We start from the raw sequence: 18,987 nt of genomic DNA, 5'->3' as shown, positions 1-18,987 counted from the left end.
CAGTATGTAGCCAACCGTGCTAAATCGGATATTCACTGCCAACCCCTTTGTCGGTATGAAAAAACTACATACTAAGTACAACAAAAATTACATCTTTGAAAAATAAACCCGTTCATAAAAGTAGACAAAGTATGAGAACTGATCAATCCTACAAGTTTCCCTCGCTTTACGAGACGCGTTCCAACAAAAGGGCGCACAAAGCGAAAGCGGGCGAGACAACTGCCTGCCAAGTAGCGTCCGCAGTGCACACACACCACGTTGTCCCACGTCAGGCCACATATCCGCATACGAGTGAATTCAATCAGCATAGAGCGGAATTTGAGTAGAAATAGGCAAGCCGCATATTAGCCAAACAGCACAAACCGAACCCGTATAAAAGAGGGAAACCTGTAGTTAAATGTTATGATAAGCTCTAGATAAAGGCCTTCTTTTGACCAGTTTTATGCGCAGAGCTACAAAGGTCAGTACAACTTGCTTATATAATAAACCGCTACGACAACCAGACTGTAAAACCAATTTGTGGCAGCAGCTAAATATGGATCTAAAAAGGTTTATATTTAATCCTTTTTAACCCATAACAGCACAACATAAATGAACGATTGAGGAAGCATCTGCTCTCGCTGCCTGATAAAAATAACAAAAACAAAAGTAAACTTAACTGAAATAACTTTATTACACACGGACTTTATTGTGCTCCAAGGCACACTTTTACAGTTGGGCATGCAAAATAAATGTAGCATGGGATATTGCATAAAACCAAACAGAAATAAATAGTTCTTTGTTTTAGGACTGTCACATTATTGTTTAATTGTATATTGCCAACATTTAACATGGCAAAAATTGGGTTCGTAAACAAATCGAAGAGTAAATGTCCAAAGGTTATTGACATCTTTATATATATTTAAAGTATTTTATTTCTGTTCGTTAATTATATTAGTCATGTCAGATTAATGGCCACTCGTTAGGAATCCGGCAAGATTAATTGCAACGAAGTGGATGTTAACAGATGCTAAGGTTGACCGAAAACTGTGGACCGATTCAGCGGACAAGACACTAGAACGGAAAGGAATGACATGGAAACACCAGCACCAAACGGTCTACGATAGCTCGTGATGGACGACCCCTGCCGAAATTTCCATGGACACGGGTGGCCTCCATAAAAGAACATTTCGTGAGCAGCAATATTTAGTGCCTACGCCACGCAGGGCTACCTTGAGAGCAGGTGGACAGCGCAGCAGGTCAGAGGGCGTGAGCAGCAGGCAGCCCTCAAAGTGTTGCTGAGAAACGTCGATCAGAAGTCGAATGTTGTACATTCTCTCCGTGGGGCTGAGTCTCTCCTTCAGGCACACGTCTGCAACAATAATGAGGGCACCTGTGATTACGCAACCAAAGCAAACACACGCCAGCATTTACACTGTACTCGTCTTCAATTTGCCCACCAAGTTAGCCGATTGGAGGACATGGCGAGTTGAACTCGCACAAGGCCTGAAGACTGGACCATCGTAAATAAGCAACCAAATCTGGATAAAAGACACTCGGCTTTAACTTTTTTAAATGGATTGGGCAACATGCTTACAAGAAATAAAATAGTATGATAAAAAGTCAATAATTTTATCAAACAATAACATAGAATACAAGCTGAGAGAGTAAGCCCCCATGTTGTTGTTACTGTACATCAGAGTTGTTTATCGAAACATTTTATTGGAATTAGTAGGGAACTCGTTGCTCGGCAACGTAAAACAAGAGACAGCATTCATATTTCACACTATTCTCACAATCCTGCACTCAAAGTAATCTGCCTTTTAATGTCATAAAATGCCAAGATGTATTGTGAGGCGTTTTCCCTCTTCTCTAGGATTTAAAGAATATTCTGGTAAAAGAATGACATTAACAGGAGCACAAATTGAAAGGTTATAAAAAATTTAAATGAACCGTGTCAGTCTGCTGTATTCGTTATTCTCACCTCATTGGTGTCACTATCTGTTATATCTCTTCCGAACTTCTTCCGCCATTTAAACTCAATGTTTATTTGTTACATGGAAAATTACGTTTGCCAGTCGCCCCAGCTGGTTTCGGTCACTAATAATAGTTAATATAAAATTATAAAATGCTATCTGCACTCGTCTCCACCCCACTAACAATAACAGGAGCAGCAGCAGCAGCAGTAAAATGGCACTTCAAAAGAGCCATCACAATGGGACGCAAGACAGCTACAGCCTCAGCGGTTTTAAGTCTTTCCTTTGCACAAGAGCAGACGGAAAATTATGGGTGTGGGCGAGTAAAAAAAGCACAGTAACGGAACTTGGGCCGATCAAGGAATTTATAAAATGGGGGAGAGGGGGTCTGTGGGGTGTGAAGTGAGGGAGGTGAGGTGGAGCTCCGTGGAATGGCCACAGTCGGCAGCTTGCCTCCGGTTAAATTATTAATTGTCACACCGCTCTTACTGTGCAGCAGAACCATATTTTCAAGTCGTCTGCCAGGAAATGTTGGGATCATTGCTGGGAAGCAGGGTGTCGAGGCAGTTTAGGGGGTGAAGAAAGATGGTCGAGTTAGGGGGGGGTTAGTTTTTCGGAATTCCAATCCTCTACACCGAACCCAACCCCACGTGGAAAATACGTGGTACCTTCTAGCCTAAGTAGTTCCGGGCAGTAGTAGTGGATTAGACTGAGGAGGGCTCTTCCATCAGATATCTCAGACAGGCTGCGCAGCACTGGGATGACTGGTAACTGCCTCGACACGGACTGATCCTTTCGATATCGCACCTGGAGAATAAAAAGAAAACACATGCACATGTATACAAACACGCGCATAAGCAATTTTCATTTCAATACAGGAACACAACTGGATGCGGATTGTCAAAAAAACATTGCTTTCATGCTGTTGCGTCCTGTATGATTTGAAATGGAATAACAAAATGAAAAAGATTGAATGAAAATTAAATGAAAATTGCATTTTAAATTTCATACCGACAGTTTAATCGCAGTACAGTGTAGATCACAGATATAAAACTATCACTGTTGTTACCATTAAAAATGTATTATAAAGCACGCAAAACACACAGTGTCAAATGTAATGCATTAACACACAACTGTGTGTCTGAACTCAGAAAAGAATATATTTCAGTTGACTGCACACAAAAATCATAAAATAAAGCCACAAAGTAATTGCTGTGCTACAAATCTTACTATATATTTTTATGCAGCACTAACATACGTTATTAAACTTCAAACTAGCTTAATAATAAACAGTACCGTACCACTCTTGCATTTTCCTCTGGTTCTTTCAAACACAACGAAACGGCAAGCATCAAGTCAGGCTGAAGGGGAGTTGACAATGGAGAGGAAAGAGAGGTGGGCTTCACCACAAGGAAAATAAACACAGACCAAAAGAAAAGCACTAGAGTATGAAACAAAGAGGACAAAAAGCATGTGTGAATGCAAACAAATGCGTCCAGTTTTGACAACAATCGTGAACACAAAATGGGTGGTAAGAAGTGTTTCTTCTTCACGTGGAGTTGGAACAGGAAAAAAAAGCAAACATTGATGTTTTGGGTAAGACTTACAGGAACCAGCTTCCAGTACCACTTGGCCGGAGACTGTGCAGGAAAAGAGTTGAAAAGCAAAGGGAAGGTAAAGTAGCCTTGATTACACTAATCTGATGGGAATCTGGTCACGGTCAATTCCTAATGTGTTTTTGAATAGCTTCTGATCAATGACAATGTAATTAGACCTGCAGTGTTAAAAAGCCTGTCTCCTGCTGAATTAGTGTGACTCTTGGATGATTGAGATTGTGTTGGCCAAGCTTGACTTTGCAGACTGCCAAACTACCCCGAGCACAACGCCAAGACAAGAGCAATGTAGAATTTCAACGTATTTATTGAAATTCTGATAACATAAATCAAGTATAAATCATCCAATAATACATGCTGGTTTTTATTAGATGAATAACATGAAATGTCAAGTGACCACAATCAATTTCAGTTGGCCACATTATTCCTCATATTACTAAACAGTACAGGATATTTGATTGTATTTCTTACAGAAAGCTGAACATGCCAATACAGTGAAGTCGTCAAACAATGTAATACATTTCCTCTGTCAATGCCTGCTGGGAAATGACCTTGGCAGCTGCCATTAGTGCCTGGCTGGCTTAATCTTTACAGTACGTTTAACCCCTTCACATGCTCAAACTTTGCAGAATGTCCTTTGTTTTCCCCTGTACAAGTTATAAATGCTAACATCTCCCTGGGAATCAATGCAGCACTGGCCAATACAGATTTAAGTCAGCCCATTTCAGTCCTTGAAATTGCACCTTCACAAGATGCAATTTTGAACATCGCTCGTTTCGAAGCCTGGTGCACTCTGCATAAGACGGCAGGCTCTGCGCAAGACTGGCTCAAGTAAAATCCGATGTTAGTATTGAACCAACTTTTTATGCGTGCCCATTTACTCTTTTCCCCCTTACATGTTTGACGTGTCCAACGGCGGTGAGGTCTTAACATAGTTTTCAGAAGGTTGAACAGGGAATCAGTACAGCGAGAACCAGCACCCGAGAGAAGAGTACGCAGGGAAGCACATTTAAACCTGGTCCCCCTTAGCAACGCTGCATACATTTTTTAAACATTTATAGTATTCAGTGTGCGCAAGAGATTTGACTCGGCTCACCTTCTGTTGGCAAGCTCCCTCTGCAACGCTCTGCTGCTTCTGCTCCTTTTCAACAGAATCCTTCAACTTCATGTTAACCTGCAGCATAAAACAAATGGCACCTGAGCACACGTACACCACGATAATATTATTACAACTTCCAGCCAAACCGCACATGAAGGCTGATTCTATATTATCTTCTCAAGCGACTTTGGAATAAATTTCAAATAGCTTCAAAGTCATCACCAGTAGTTAAATATATAGATTCTTCTCAGTATTGGGATTTGAGAGCGCTGTGGTTCTTTCACTAACAATACAAAGCTGAAAATGACAAAGTGCCATTCTTCCACAATGATGTCCATGCATATGTTAATTTCACTCAAGGTTATTTTCCTAGGAGAATTGAACATCGGTCGCTTTTGAATGAAGGAAATCTCTCAAATCCGTTGGCACACGTGCGCTCCGTGTAGGGTACACCGTCTCCTACTCCCGCCGTTACACTGCCATTTTATTGTCGTTGGCGCCCCCATCTTCCTCCTTGACATCTGTCGCGATGGGCAGCCGACGGTAATAGGTGATGGCCCCAATGGCAGTGCACAACATGCCGAAGAGTTTCATTAGTACTTTAAATAAAATCTTTAAGGGTCTCAGCAGAGGCAATTCCCATACGGGCTCGTTTCTCCTTGAATAACGCTCCGACATAATTGTACGATTTTCTCTCCCTTGATGCTACAGCAATTAATGAAACAGCCCCCTTCTGGCCTTCTTCAGCCAAGTTGCATTCTTCCTGGTTCGTTGTGCAAAGATTTAGAGCAAATTGTAAGGTCGACTAGTGAACAGTAGCGATATATACGAGTAAAGGCCCCTCCCTAAACCACATGGCAGGGAATTAACGGCATTCCATCAAGATTAGGAAAATGGCCAAGGCAAGGTTTTTAAGGATTTAGTGTCAGTTAGGGTCAAAACGATTGCACATTTTTTTGTTGTTGTTTAGAAAATGATAGATTATTGACCAATGTTGATTGGAGGGACACTATTCATTATTATCACGAATCCACCTATTATGTAGATTGCACCTCACTGATACATATCATGAAGTGTTTGTGATGTTCAATATGAAAACCTGACGCAGAAAGACACTCACATTCGATGACCCTTAACAGACTTCAATGATCCAACACGCCATCAATATGACCAATAACCCACAAGCAGCACTGCGGGTCTCCTGCTATTGCGGCATACATTAATTTGCACGCTGGACAACCATTACAGGGCAGTGTGTGCATTAGCTGTGCAACAATGGGACTGGCTGGGAATGGTGCCTTGCTTCATTTTTATCTTTTCCACTATTTTATACCAATTTGTGCTGCTGGTGTCATGTCATGAGATTAAGTATCCAATTGGAGGTCTCCTACAGCATTGCAACCATTTGTTAGATAATGGTTCATGGAAGGAGATATCCAGAGCTACTTCTGAGATTCCTTCAAGGGGTATGTTTATCCTAAACACATACACTCTACCATGCGATTGTTTGTGTGCTGTTGCACACACTGGTCGTAAAAAAATCACGTGCTTGTGAATGAGAGAGACGCGGCATTTCACAATCGCAATGCCACCGTTCGAAAAACACTGGGGCAAAACTTTCGTTAAATTTTTTAAATCTTATTCCCCATTTTTATTCCCATTGTGGCATTGGCACTGTGTCACGAGATCATGCATCCAATCGGACGTCTAACATTACAATCGTTCACCTTAAAGAATGGTTCACGGGAGCGAATATCAGAGCTACCTCTGCAAATCCTTGAAGTAACCACTGTTCCACACAGTAGGGGGCAGCACTATCCCGACCACTTCACCGCATGACAGACACATCGATATTTTAATCATCACAGCTGACACTGAGCAAAATGAAGTGCAGAACCAATTTTAACTAAATTACTTTTTTAGTTTAGACATTGGTGAGTGGGCTGAGTCAATTGACAACCCAGTTTTAAATGCAGGTAGTTGCCTGGATTGGAACTCAGCTGCTCAGCGATGCCAGCTCAGCGCTGCGACCTCCGAGCCACCTGGCCCACCAGGCACGACGATGGTACCTTATTGATCCAGAGAAGCATGGCCCCATCGAGGTCAAAGGGCAGCTCGCGTGGCGAGACGACGGAGAACCTGCGCACGCTCGTCACCACCTTCTCGATGCTCATCTGCTCCACGGCGCACGCCAGCATCAGAGAGTCCAGCATGGCCAGATGGCAGCTCTGTCGCACGCCAGGGCAAGGGGAGCATGAGACAATTGGTTTCACACAAAAAACGCTGTATTTACAGCTTCTGCAAGGAGATCACAGTGCAGGGTCTCGTTTTATAGTGAAAGCCTCATGGCAGCCATACTTAGCAGGGCTTAACTTAAAAAATACAATAAAACATGTTTTGTCTTGTACAAAAAAAACACTTCCATCTATGTATCTACGTAATAATAACATGTTTATCACATCAGCCTACAGGCCTTCCAGACGAATGTGATGTGGATTCATTTGTTTAAGCAAGCAAAACCAGTTTTACATTTGTCTCATCAGCACAGTCAGTCTTGTAGAACCAACACTCCTGGGTTGGTAGATGTTAAATAACAGCAATATTGGCAAGGGCGCTCCAACTTCATGATGCAGCGCAGTTAAGTGCAAAAAGCAATACTGTAGAGAAGTTCAATATACTCGATTGTGAAGCATTGAGTCATAAATCGCATTTCGGTGTAATGATCAAAAATGCTGAACAACGGAAAATAATATATTTTGTTCAGCGTCTTGTAAACATGTACAGTACCTAGGCTGTGCACCTTGGGCTGTCAAACACAACCTTTGTGAATGAAATAAAAACAAATGGTATGCTAAGTGTGCCACCCCAAGCACTCATATGATGTCACTCTGTTGATGCTGCATTAAAATTGTCAAGGGTATCCTGGGATACAAAACCGAGGTACTTATATACAAGATATAAGAGCTATCTGTTTGTGGGTTGCTCTTCCCTTAAACACTATCGCGATGAGCAAACACTGGGTTTTTATGAGTGTTCGTTCATATTGGGTGAGAGACATAGGTTCAGTTCATGCTGTTTGGTAAACTGGGATTTTGATAAACTTGAAACTTGTGTTATGACCACCGATTCCACAGCGTGAGTAATACAACCCTCTTCCAATCCACTGCTGGATGAAAGGCTCCCCCACATCGTGGGGGTTGTTTAGACCAGTGTGGTTTGGTGCAGGTGGGAACATAGAAGTACAGTGCAACAATGCATTTTGCCCACAACGTAGCCCACAGCTTATAACCCTCGTTATGTATGGTGGTTAACCACCGAAGCACTATCCAGGCTCAACTTTTTGAGATTCGAGGTCTGACGAAGATCGGACACATTCCTGGTGATTTGGCCACAGCCAACAGCTACAGGCCCTGTGCAAAACCATTGTCGACTCAATTGAATAAAGAGTGAAGTTCCAATGGTGTCCTCATGCAATCACTCGCCATGACAGTCATTCCCTGAGCTGACAGTCGCATTCTAAGACTTGTGTTTTCTATTCCCAATGCTGGCCAAGCTCCCATCATTCAGCACCGTAATTGCAAACGGTGCATCTTGCATTGCCAATGTTGGATTATAATGCGAAATGGAGATTCAGGCAATCGACACAGCTAATAAATTGCCACGCTTTCCATTATTTTGCAGGACTACCTCAATACAGCTGCATAGGATGAAGGAAGAGAGCATGCCATTTTCATTGCCATTATCACTTGGAAAACATTGGTCCTTTTGAAACATGCAAACCAAATAATGAGACCCAACAAGAACCATGCCCCCTTTGAATTTCTTGAAATATATTATAAATAAATATTCCCACCGTTTCTGCAAGAGAGGGTCTCGAGATGCGGTTGCAATCAGATGGTATAAAAATCCAAATTGCATCGAATTGTGCATACTAAACTTGCTAAAGCTGAAATGCATTGGTACTGACACAGTGTGCAGCTACATCGTTTTGTGGCACTGTAAAAAAAAACAACGGTGACGTAATTTAGCATCGGTGAGTAACACCATTAGTCATGCCTCAAGGATTAGTTTCTCCACGCCCACGTTAAGATGTCTCCGTCCTCATTATTTGTAAATCCGTCGCAATTGTAATTCTCAAAGCAGTGCTGCCATTTAAGAAACCTTGAGAATTAAAATAAATATCTGGCCAGTCGAGCAAGCGTTAAAAGCATTCATAAAGAGGAACACCAAGGAGAAATATCGTATTTTATAACCACCGTCACCAATACCAATGCCTGTCTCTAAATGCATCAAGACATCTTTGCAATGAGCCTTTAATAAAAAATATAGAGGCATTGGTAAAAAGCCACTGCTGGATGAAGGACATTCCCATGCTATATTAGTGTTGATAATTATTTGCCCATATTTCACCATGCTGGTGAGTATAGGTTGGTGATGGGGGGGGAGGAGTGGTTCAGATGTTGTTGCTCAACACGGATGTTTGCTGTGGCTGTGAATCACATATAGGTCGCCAGGTTCAACGTTCAGTGCGCTCACCACTGTGCCATCGCTCCACCCCCATATCGACAATTTATCGATTTCCAAAAATAGTGCAGCAGCTTCAAACCATTGAGATATTATCCATTGTATTAGACAAACTCAATCACGTTCACATTACAGACAGTGGCCACCATTCTTAAAACAAGTCACTCAACCCGAGGGGTTTAAATGGGAAGTCTTGCCCATCCTGTATACTATGTAAACAACACTTGTTTATGCAAACACAATTTGACAATTCCGGTTGTGATAGTTTTCTCTTGAGCCCGGCACTACAATCTCCTGGCGTACCATTCTCAGTGAGCGCGGCTGTATTTTAAATGTGTGAAGAAGTATCACGATTGTGGCATCGCAAGCGCGGTAGTTTATAACCTATGGAATAATTCGTAACCACTTCATGCACGCTATTCAGTGACAGGTTCATTCACCACTACCAGGAACTGTTGTGCCCTTCATGGCATGGTGCCACAGAGGTCCTTAACACTCCTTGTTATGTGACTGTATTCATTATGAAATGTCAGTTGTTGTAAGATAATTCCCCACAAACAACTAACCAGCTTCGTCATAAACAGTGCCTTACGTACTATAAACATAGGTAGCAGCCCAACGTTTCTGCCAATTCATCCATATACATTTCTTAAAAGACACCTGGGAGCCCATTGGCACTCTCTTTTTCATGGCAATTATCTATTGTCATGAAAAGGTTGACCGACTTAGTGTTGTGTTTGTTTTTTTGTTTAAATAGGGGTGATGCGGTTGCACTGTGGTTTGCACACTGCGCTATGAACTCCGTGACCTGATTTAGATTCTTAGCCACATCTAACATGAGCAGCGAGGGATATCTGAATCAGTCCCTCACCAGCTGGCACGAACCAGTGTATTAAAGTATGGTCCAACATCCCCAATAACCAACAGTTGAGTGGAAGCATTCATCTTGTTGTGGATTGACAGCGATTTAAAATGTTAATTTATCAAGAACATGCATGGCATGACAATTTGTCTTAATGTGCAGGATTAGCTATTCTGGCAGTAAATTTTTTTTTACATAAATGCATTTACAAAGGTGCATATCTGTGCGGCTGTACCCAGATTTTGTACGGCACACAATTTCCATCGATTTCCTTCCATCTTAACAGATAGGTCTTTGCCGCTCCGAAACCTGCACGCTCTTGCTCACAACCCCTGTAAGGTTTATTAATGCAAAAGTGCAGTCAAAGCACGTCATTCATTAGTCCCCGTTGGCTTCCAAGTGGAAAGAATGTTACTGAACTGCAGTGTTGACGTATACAGTAGGCCTCAGTTTACACAAGGCTGCTGCATGCATCATCAAATAAAGTGCCTCATTTTATGTTCTCGCAGGCCAAGAACAAGCCACATTGCTGTAAAATATAACGCTCTTCTTTGTTTATAGTTTGCAATAATGACAGTGCAGCATGATCTATTTGTACACGTCATTGCAAATAAACATTACACTTAATTAATAAGTGGTTTGTATCGCCCAACGGTCAGGATCGTTAGAGAGTGCACTGCTAAAGAATCATGGCCCAGGAAATGTCTGAGTTCAGAGGTATACATTCGTTTCAAACTGGGTTCCATCCCCCATGGCAGAATCGCTGATGTTGTGAACCACGAACTAATTATGCATTCCATTCACAGCCCTAAACTGCGGTGAGGCCGAGTGAGGCAGAGTGCGGCGAACATACATGCACTGGCCGAGTCTCTTGCGAAAGCTGGGACAAGATGTAAACTGGTCAGACGTGTACAGTGGCTTTGACACCCTGGAATGAGGTGTGTTCGGCAGCACACGGCCACACACTAAACCGCACTAATGACAGCGTGCGCTCTGCACTCGGGGTACAGAAAATCATACGCCTGTGAAGGAGACTAGGCATTTCAGTGACAATACCACTACCTCAAAACACCGGCACAAATTTTTGTTCATTTTTTTTAAAAAACCTACTTTCCCAATTTAATCCCAATTGTGCTAGCGGCCGTCATATCACGGCATGCAAACAGCCATTCAGATCTCTAACAAAGTAGTGTGGCTCTTCGTGTTAGAGACTGGTACGTGCAATCAGGTATCGCAAAGCGATCTCCGACATCCCTTCAAGTGTTGCGGAAATGTGCCATTCCCGACTGTGGGACAGCATATTTCCACCTTATCCGACGCTTAGAATAATATTTGTTGCATGAGATTCATCCCTACACGTTTTATTTTTAAGAGCTTAAATTTAGCCAAATTATGTACAAACTAAATATCACGTGATGTATAATTATAGGCAGCAGCCTAGATTCGAAAAACAGAATCTCAGAGGTACCGGGTCAGCACTCTTGACCTCCAAGCCATCCGGTTACACCTAACAAAACACTGTCCTTTGCCAACAGCATGCGTGCTCACACTGTGAGAGTCATTATACTTCAACACGGAATAATCAGTATACTAGTCACATTCAAATGTGTTCCTTGCACGAGTTTGTGATATTTTGTGCTAACCTTGTTTCATGCAAACTCAACGCAACAACAAAGCCACAACCCCAAACAAAGAACGACGAGGTTGTACTGTACAGCAACAGCACAATGGAATTATAATTTCGTTATCTGAAACACGACCTTGACGTAATGACAACGACCAACCCCAGCCGGCCACTCAGTTGCAGCACAGCACAACCGATGGACCCAAACTGTCAGAAGGAATATCAGCTACACTGATGAAATGTAGGTCAGGAGACCAACAACTGAATTCCCATAGCACTCTCCAGACACACAATACAACAATGTCTCGTAATGCAAACATTCACAGCCAACAGTACATATGCATATTCAGAAAGGTGATAACTAAATTGCACTAAAAACTGTTGAAAGGATGACCATAAATGTGTATAAACGCAGACCAAAATAAATATCCGATGCAAGATTGATTAGCCGCTGCGATCTTTTTTTTCCACCATGGGGGGTTTAATTTGTCTGACAGGAGCAAAAAAGCACTCTTTTGGACAGGATGACATGGGAATGCAAGTCGTGTTAGGACAAGCCAACGATACCACAGGCTCACTGTCTTAACCCCTGGCCGATTTCAATTGTGCTGCAAAGCCTGCCACACAGTACCAACACGGACTCGAGGGGAGGTCTGCGCACACAGACCTCTTAATTCTGGTATCTTCCCGTCTGCGCAGCTCATAGCCTTAAGGAAGTACAGTACTGCATTCTAGTTAATCCCGGGGGGATGCAGAATGATTCACTTCCTTTGTTAGCCACGGATGCAACTGATAATGTATTTCCATTGTCAAATCACTGTCTCTGAAGCAGAGCAAACGCTAATGAAGGAGAAGTCAAGGTACATCAGAAGGCTCATGTTATTATTAAAAACATAAATGCAAATAGACTATGTCAACTTGTAAACTAAAGTTATCGATTTTGCTGTATACTGAAAAATCTATGTAAACGTCGAAAGGTGTATTTTTTTGTCGACTTAAAGCTTTCGTGACTGCAGGAATTCATATGCTCTGTAAATGTTCAACTGAACCATAAGTCAGAGAATAACGATGCCTTGCATGCATTCTTCTGACAATTCTTGCTTTTTAACTATTTTTCATCCCGATGGTGTCATTAGTGTAATATAATGGGATAATCTCTTACAGCGCAGTGCAATCCTTCATGTAACATTATGGTCCCACAGCAAGCGGATCCCACAGAGGACCTCCCTTTGAGATCCCTTCAAGAGACTTCCGATCCACACATTAGGGGGCATCACATTGATCACATGACAGTCAAAGCAATGTTTTTAATTCTCAGAACTGGAATTTATAGAAATTAATTGCAGAGCCAAATTTTAAGTGATGGGTTTTTTGTGTGCAGTATTTGGTGACTGCTTTGAGACCATTAACTCACTACACTTGCAAACCTGGTTTAATTACAGGTCGTGGCCTGGATTTGAACCCAGGCGTTCAGTGGCGTTGGCTCAGTGCACCGAACCATCAGAACACTAGTTGTTTTTAGTTAAAATGTTTTATTATTTTGTATGCTTTCAAATCCAACTTCAGTTAAATCCACCTTTGCGTTTGCCCGTAAAAGAATCGCAATGCGTGTGGTATTTACGACTTTATTGCCTGTCAAGTGTCAACACATTTCAGTGCGTGGTTAGCATGGCTCAGCTCTGTTTGTAGCATAGCTTTGGGGGGGAGGGGGGTGTAAACACCGGCAAGCTTTTCAGCTGAAATAATTTTCTTGGTTCTTTCGGTAAAGTCATGTAGAAGGGAAATAATAAAAATAAAACACAATAAAATTCTCACGACGTTTCGGCCACAACGTAAGCAACCGTCCTCAGGTGAAGAACAGGTCTGTCGGAAAAACAGCCTCCTAATGCCTGCTTGCGTTGTGGCCGAAACGTCGTGAGAATTATATTATGTAAAATTTTTATTATTTCCCTTCTACGTGACTTTACCGAAAGAACCAAGAATATGAATCCCTGCAGTCACGAAAGCTTCATATCGAAAAATAGAAATGAAATAATTTTGTTACCTCATCAGAAAAGTATAGTTTAGAAGCAACCTCCCTGTGTGTGTACACCTCTTAATACCAAATAGACCTTTGTTATTAAGTGCAGCTCAGTGGAGTTCCGAGTCACTTGTTTTTATTTTGACTTAAAACTTTCGTGACTGCAGGAATTCATATTATTTGGTTCTTTTTGTAAAGTCACGTAGATAAAAAAAATAATATTAAAAATAAAGTGAATAAGAATACCACGACGTTTCGATCGCAACACAAGTGGTCATCATCAGGAAAAGGGGTTAGCCTCTAAAGGCAAACTGTTTATAAAGGTTTGGGGATGGGCATAGCCCAAGTGTGTATCAGCAGCACCAGCAGAATGTGCGGGGCAGCAATGCCAATGCAGCAGCAATGCCAATGCAGCAGCAATGCCAATGCAGCAACAATGCCAATGCAGCAACAATGCCAATGCAGCAGCAATGCCAATGCAGCAGCAATGCCAATGCAGCGACAATGCCAATGCAGCAGCAATGCCAATGCAGCAGCAATGCCAATGCAGCAACAATGCCAATGCAGCGGCAATGCCAATGCAGCAGCAATAATGCCAATGCAGCAGCAATGCCAATGCAGCAGCAATGCAAATGCACCAGCAATGCCAATTGAGCGACAATGCCAATGCAGCAGCAATGCCAATGCAGCAAAGGGCCACTAGGAAATCACTGCACCCCGCTCCACACACCACACTGCTGACGGTGGAGGTTGATTGACAAGAAAACACAAGTCAAGTCATGACCCAAAGTGGTTGATATCTTTAAATGGTTGCCGAGTCTAAAACCATCCTCCCGGTTGAAATTGTGTCTGTCTGTATATATGGACGGCTTCATGAACAAATCTTTGTTGATAGCCAGTAGGCTTGCAAAGTACCATCGTCTTAGATAAATCAATTTCGTGAGCCAGCCGCATTAAAATGATCAGCCACGGCAGAAGTATTGGTCCTACCATGTTGCAAATCTGCCTTATGCTCACGAACACGGCCAGAGACATGTCGCTTAGTTTCCCCAATGTAACTGCTGCTGCAGTTACAGCTTAGGTTGTAGACGCCGGGATATTGCATGTCAGGAATCTTGTCCTTCACAGATGGGCTCAGATCACGAAGTTTATGTACAATGTGTTAAATCGGACCTGGATCTTGTGTTCGTTCATGATTTTGGAAATATTTTTTGGTTACTCCTGCTATGTATGTCAGGGTGATGGTGTTGATTGGATCCTCAGATGGCTCCTTCCTCACGGTCGGGGTGATGGCTTTGCGGATTGTGTAGTCAGAATATCCATTCGCCTTGAGTGCTTGGTGTACGTGTTTGAGTTCACTGGTTAGGTGTTCATGGTCGGAGATACATTGAGCCCTATGGTGTAGCGTTTTGATGAGGGAATTCTTCTTGTTTTGTCACTACATGTTGGCACACATTCCTGTGATCAAACTCTTTGGAGAAGAGCATTGGTAGATAGCATGCATTAGACATGTACAACTCCCAAAGCCACTGGACTGCAAGGTGGCCAGGAGATGGCAGTACAGCAAGTGTATTTCATGAGCATGTTTGTACTGAGCTTCAAGTCTTAATCCCTAGTAACCAGGAGTGTCTCTGTGGGCCTTTGAGTGTTACTTGCATGCGTGGGTTTTCTCTCCTTGCCGCTCATATGTAATACATGACTTAAAAAGGAAAATGGTCAAACGTGGCAACACAAACCTCCTGAATTATTGTCTGAAGAGTGGGTAAATCTTTCATGGATAATATTCTATAATATGTGTTTTTCTTTGGTAAACAAGTGTAGGATTTTTTTTAGAGTATTTTGGTTATCTATTGCCCAGCGAATACACTTCCACAGACATTAAACAGTGAGGCACTGAATCTTGTGCCAAATCCAGGAATTATTTATATGCATCAACAACACTTTCGAAACAAATGGTTACATTCTTTGAAAATACTTACTGTCACTGAGAAACCAATAACCGATTTACCAATTTACCAACGGATCCCTTTGGCATAAATGCTGAAAATGCCTGGCTTAACAAGCGGACGTCGTCGGAGACACGACTTAAAAAATAAACACCAGGACTGACCATGCGGATGGGGATGTTCTGCAAGTCCGCCTCTGTCACAGGGCAGTCCTCCTCCTCCATGACGTACAGGCCACGCCGCGCCAGGCCCTGGATCACGGCCCAGTGGCCCTGCCGCGGCACGGCAGGGGAGCACTTTCCATGCAGCTGCTGCTGGAACACATGGCAGTAGAGCTCGCCGGACGCGAGCAGCTCGCCCACGTTGCCTTTCAAGTGCTCCTGGTTGTACTCGTCCCTGTAGAATGGCGCCCGCAGGTCCTCGCAGGTGGACTCTACGTGGCAGATGGAGCGGGTTACGAATGTCAACAGGCAGTGCATAATAAAATGATTTGGCCACAATTTTGACTCCCTTTGAGTTGGTGGACAAAAGACAACGCTCTGTGGATTGTACATATACCTGTATAGTTGTCTATTACATCGTAGGATCATGAGATGGAGCAACTTGAGGCAAGGAAACCTTCATATCCAGCAGTGGAGTAACCATGGCTGATGATGTTGATGTCACATGATATGCTATGCATGAAGGGAGGACCAAGCACATGGTTGCAATTGCACCTTTTGCGGTCAAAAAACCACACCTTTATATGTGTTAATAATCTAAATTATAGCCTGCCCTCACTTTTCTATTTGATAGGTATCCTATGATTTATAAAATAAAATAAATTTAATTGGTTTAACAGTAGTATCAATTAACATCTGCGAATAAGCCAAGCGCATGTGACAAATTACTTATTTTAATGCAAGCCCACTTAAGAGCATTATCATCAGTGATGACCCAGCTACTGCTATATAAATACCTAAATAAGCCATCTCCATCTCTCACAGTCCGGCAAAAAAAATATCTCTCTCCTGCACACTAGCTGATGTCATTACTCCATCTCTGAGATTAACTTCTGGGGTGTGATCCCTCCTTTGGCTGCCACTCCATTGTTATTCTTGACCACCAGCCAATATCTCGAATCACTGATTGTCCTGTCCAAGCTTACTTTATGTTTGTTATGTGTCGAAATTATGTTTCTAACCTGCATACATTCTCTAATCCATGTGTTCCTCTTTCTGCCGGTCAGCGTAATTCAAAGTATGAACATCTATATGTTTGTTTTGCTATTGTTAGCTCGGTCATCAACCTTTGTCAAGGTCCATGGTTCGGATCCATAAAATTGTAGCAGGCAATATACTCTGGAGGAAATACTATATTTTACATGGGAAATCTGAGTTTAAGTTAGGACAGTAAAACGGTATTTGTATGCAAAGCTATGAAATAAAAAAAGTCTGTGAAGAAATTGGCATTTAAATTGGTACCATTTCACAATTCCATGCTGCAAATGCAACCCGAGTTAAATTTGTTCAAAATAGGGTGCATCAAAAGCAAGACGATATAGTGCAATTTAAGCCTGACTTTTGTGATAATGCATTGGTATCCAACACTTCCGAAGCTATTCCCATGCAAAACACACACACAGTCTAAACTCAAACAACCTCCAAGTGACAAGAATAAAGTGCATTTTAATTTGATCAAGATGCTAAGATGGTGGAAGGGGAGGTGAAAAGGGAGTGAAATATCGTGCTCTAAATCGTGAGCTGTTTGATTTCTGAATAAACCAAATTCGGTTTAAGAAAATCCATTGTAAAGTGGTGCAGTGAAAAACATGTCTCTGTTTAAGCTATGCACAATGGCTGTTTTTCCCCTATAATCATCTACCCTCCCTTTTATCTGCTGAAATCAGCATTGAGTATAGATCCTTGACCAAAAGTGACGCCTACATGCCAATGGAAAGGTCAGAAAACTGAAAGGTTAATCGTACAGTACAATTTTTGTATATACCACGGATATATTTTTTGACCTGTACCTAAGCTTTAGGGCTATACTAACAGTACGTCAGGCATCGTAACTAAGTGCATTTGACATCTTTGACTCTCTCAATAAGCAAGTAAAAGGCAGCTGTTTTTATTTTGCCCATGCTCAACATATTTGCAATCAATTGCTAAATATCACTTTTACTTAATCCCAGCCCGCTGGGGAGTCTTTAACAGGGAGTGAGCAACCACCAGCTGTCCAGCTCAGATATCAAAACAAACTTGCTGGGTCACAAAGGGCAGGCCCAAACGTCGACACGTATTGGTGTCAGCAGCACTCCTAAATTCCCAGCGATGCTTTGGACTGCGACAGCTCAATAACCATTCCTTGGTGGGATTGGCTCTAAGCCGCCCGCAGCTTGTGATGGCATGGAGGGTAGATGAAAGCCGATGGTGATATTTTGTCTATTAAAATAAGGTGAATAAAAAGGAATATTTAATGAGCACGGGCATATTACATTTATTATTTTGTCACTGTTGAATTTACACCCATTTCTTTCCAGTATACCAGTCATGTAAATTAATTTGGCATTGTGGAATGTATCAAAAGGTAGGCAACATTTTCAATAAATGTATATGAAACAGGAAGTTTCTAAAGTGTAAAAAAATAGGTATGTACCAAAGCATCGGCAATTAAAAAACATACCATGCAGTATTTGTATTTTCTATGTCTGAATGTCTGGACCGGCAGGACACACACGGACACCCATTTCCTTTCACTGCAACGAGACCATGGCCCCAAGAGTATAGGCCATAAAGCATTCCATAATTCCTGCAGTAATTCACGTGCTAGCAAAATACTGGCCAGCCCAAGAGGCATGGGTGCATGGAGAGAAGAGGTTGCGAAAATAAATCAATAGCTGGCCAGACTTCTTAATGCACGACCTACTCTTATCCTCGTGGGTTCGATCCTGACCCTGACGCCTGTATATTTGGAGTTTGCATGTTCTCCCCATGGTTATGTAGATTTTTCTCCAGGTCCTCCGATTTTCCCCTCAACATTTATAATCAAGCGTTTAGAGTATTTGGCTGCTATAAATGTCCACATGGCCAGATCGCTTCTGAAACAAGAGCTGTATAGCTCAATGGGCCATACCTGGTAATATAAAAAAAATTGGATACTAAAACATTCATTATTGAAATTATAATTAACTTAAAACAAAAGAATACCGTACAGGAATGTTTGCATCATAATCAGTCGGCATCAAACAGCAACCATGACTGTCATGGGTGGAGGCCTTGATCCAGTAGTTGATTGACAAAAGCCAACCTTCACTGAGCAGCATGGTAAAGTATAATCAAATAATCACCGTGACCAACAAGGTG

The 18,987-nt window shown here is 42.2% G+C and overlaps 1 protein-coding gene across 1 annotated transcript in view; it reads right to left on the bottom strand.

The window, feature by feature from the left end:
- Nucleotides 1-18,987, bottom strand: part of CAMSAP2 (calmodulin regulated spectrin associated protein family member 2) — a 40,625-nt gene that overhangs the window by 17,231 nt on the left and 4,407 nt on the right. The window contains exons 2-6 of the mRNA XM_078603325.1: nt 15,808-16,076; nt 6,737-6,895; nt 4,665-4,742; nt 2,624-2,762; nt 1,212-1,351 (exon numbers count right to left, since the gene is read on the bottom strand). Of these exons, the coding sequence (XP_078459451.1) occupies nt 1,212-1,351; nt 2,624-2,762; nt 4,665-4,742; nt 6,737-6,895; nt 15,808-16,076 (785 nt within the window). The remainder of the gene's footprint in view (nt 1-1,211; nt 1,352-2,623; nt 2,763-4,664; nt 4,743-6,736; nt 6,896-15,807; nt 16,077-18,987) is intronic.

The sequence above is a fragment of the Lampetra planeri genome, chromosome 20, assembly GCF_965212315.1.
Source record: "Lampetra planeri chromosome 20, kcLamPlan1.2.h2, whole genome shotgun sequence".
Lineage (NCBI taxonomy): Eukaryota > Metazoa > Chordata > Hyperoartia > Petromyzontiformes > Petromyzontidae > Lampetra > Lampetra planeri.
The sequence above is the reverse complement of the archived record's forward strand: the minus strand, read 5'-3'. Positions and strand labels throughout refer to the sequence as shown.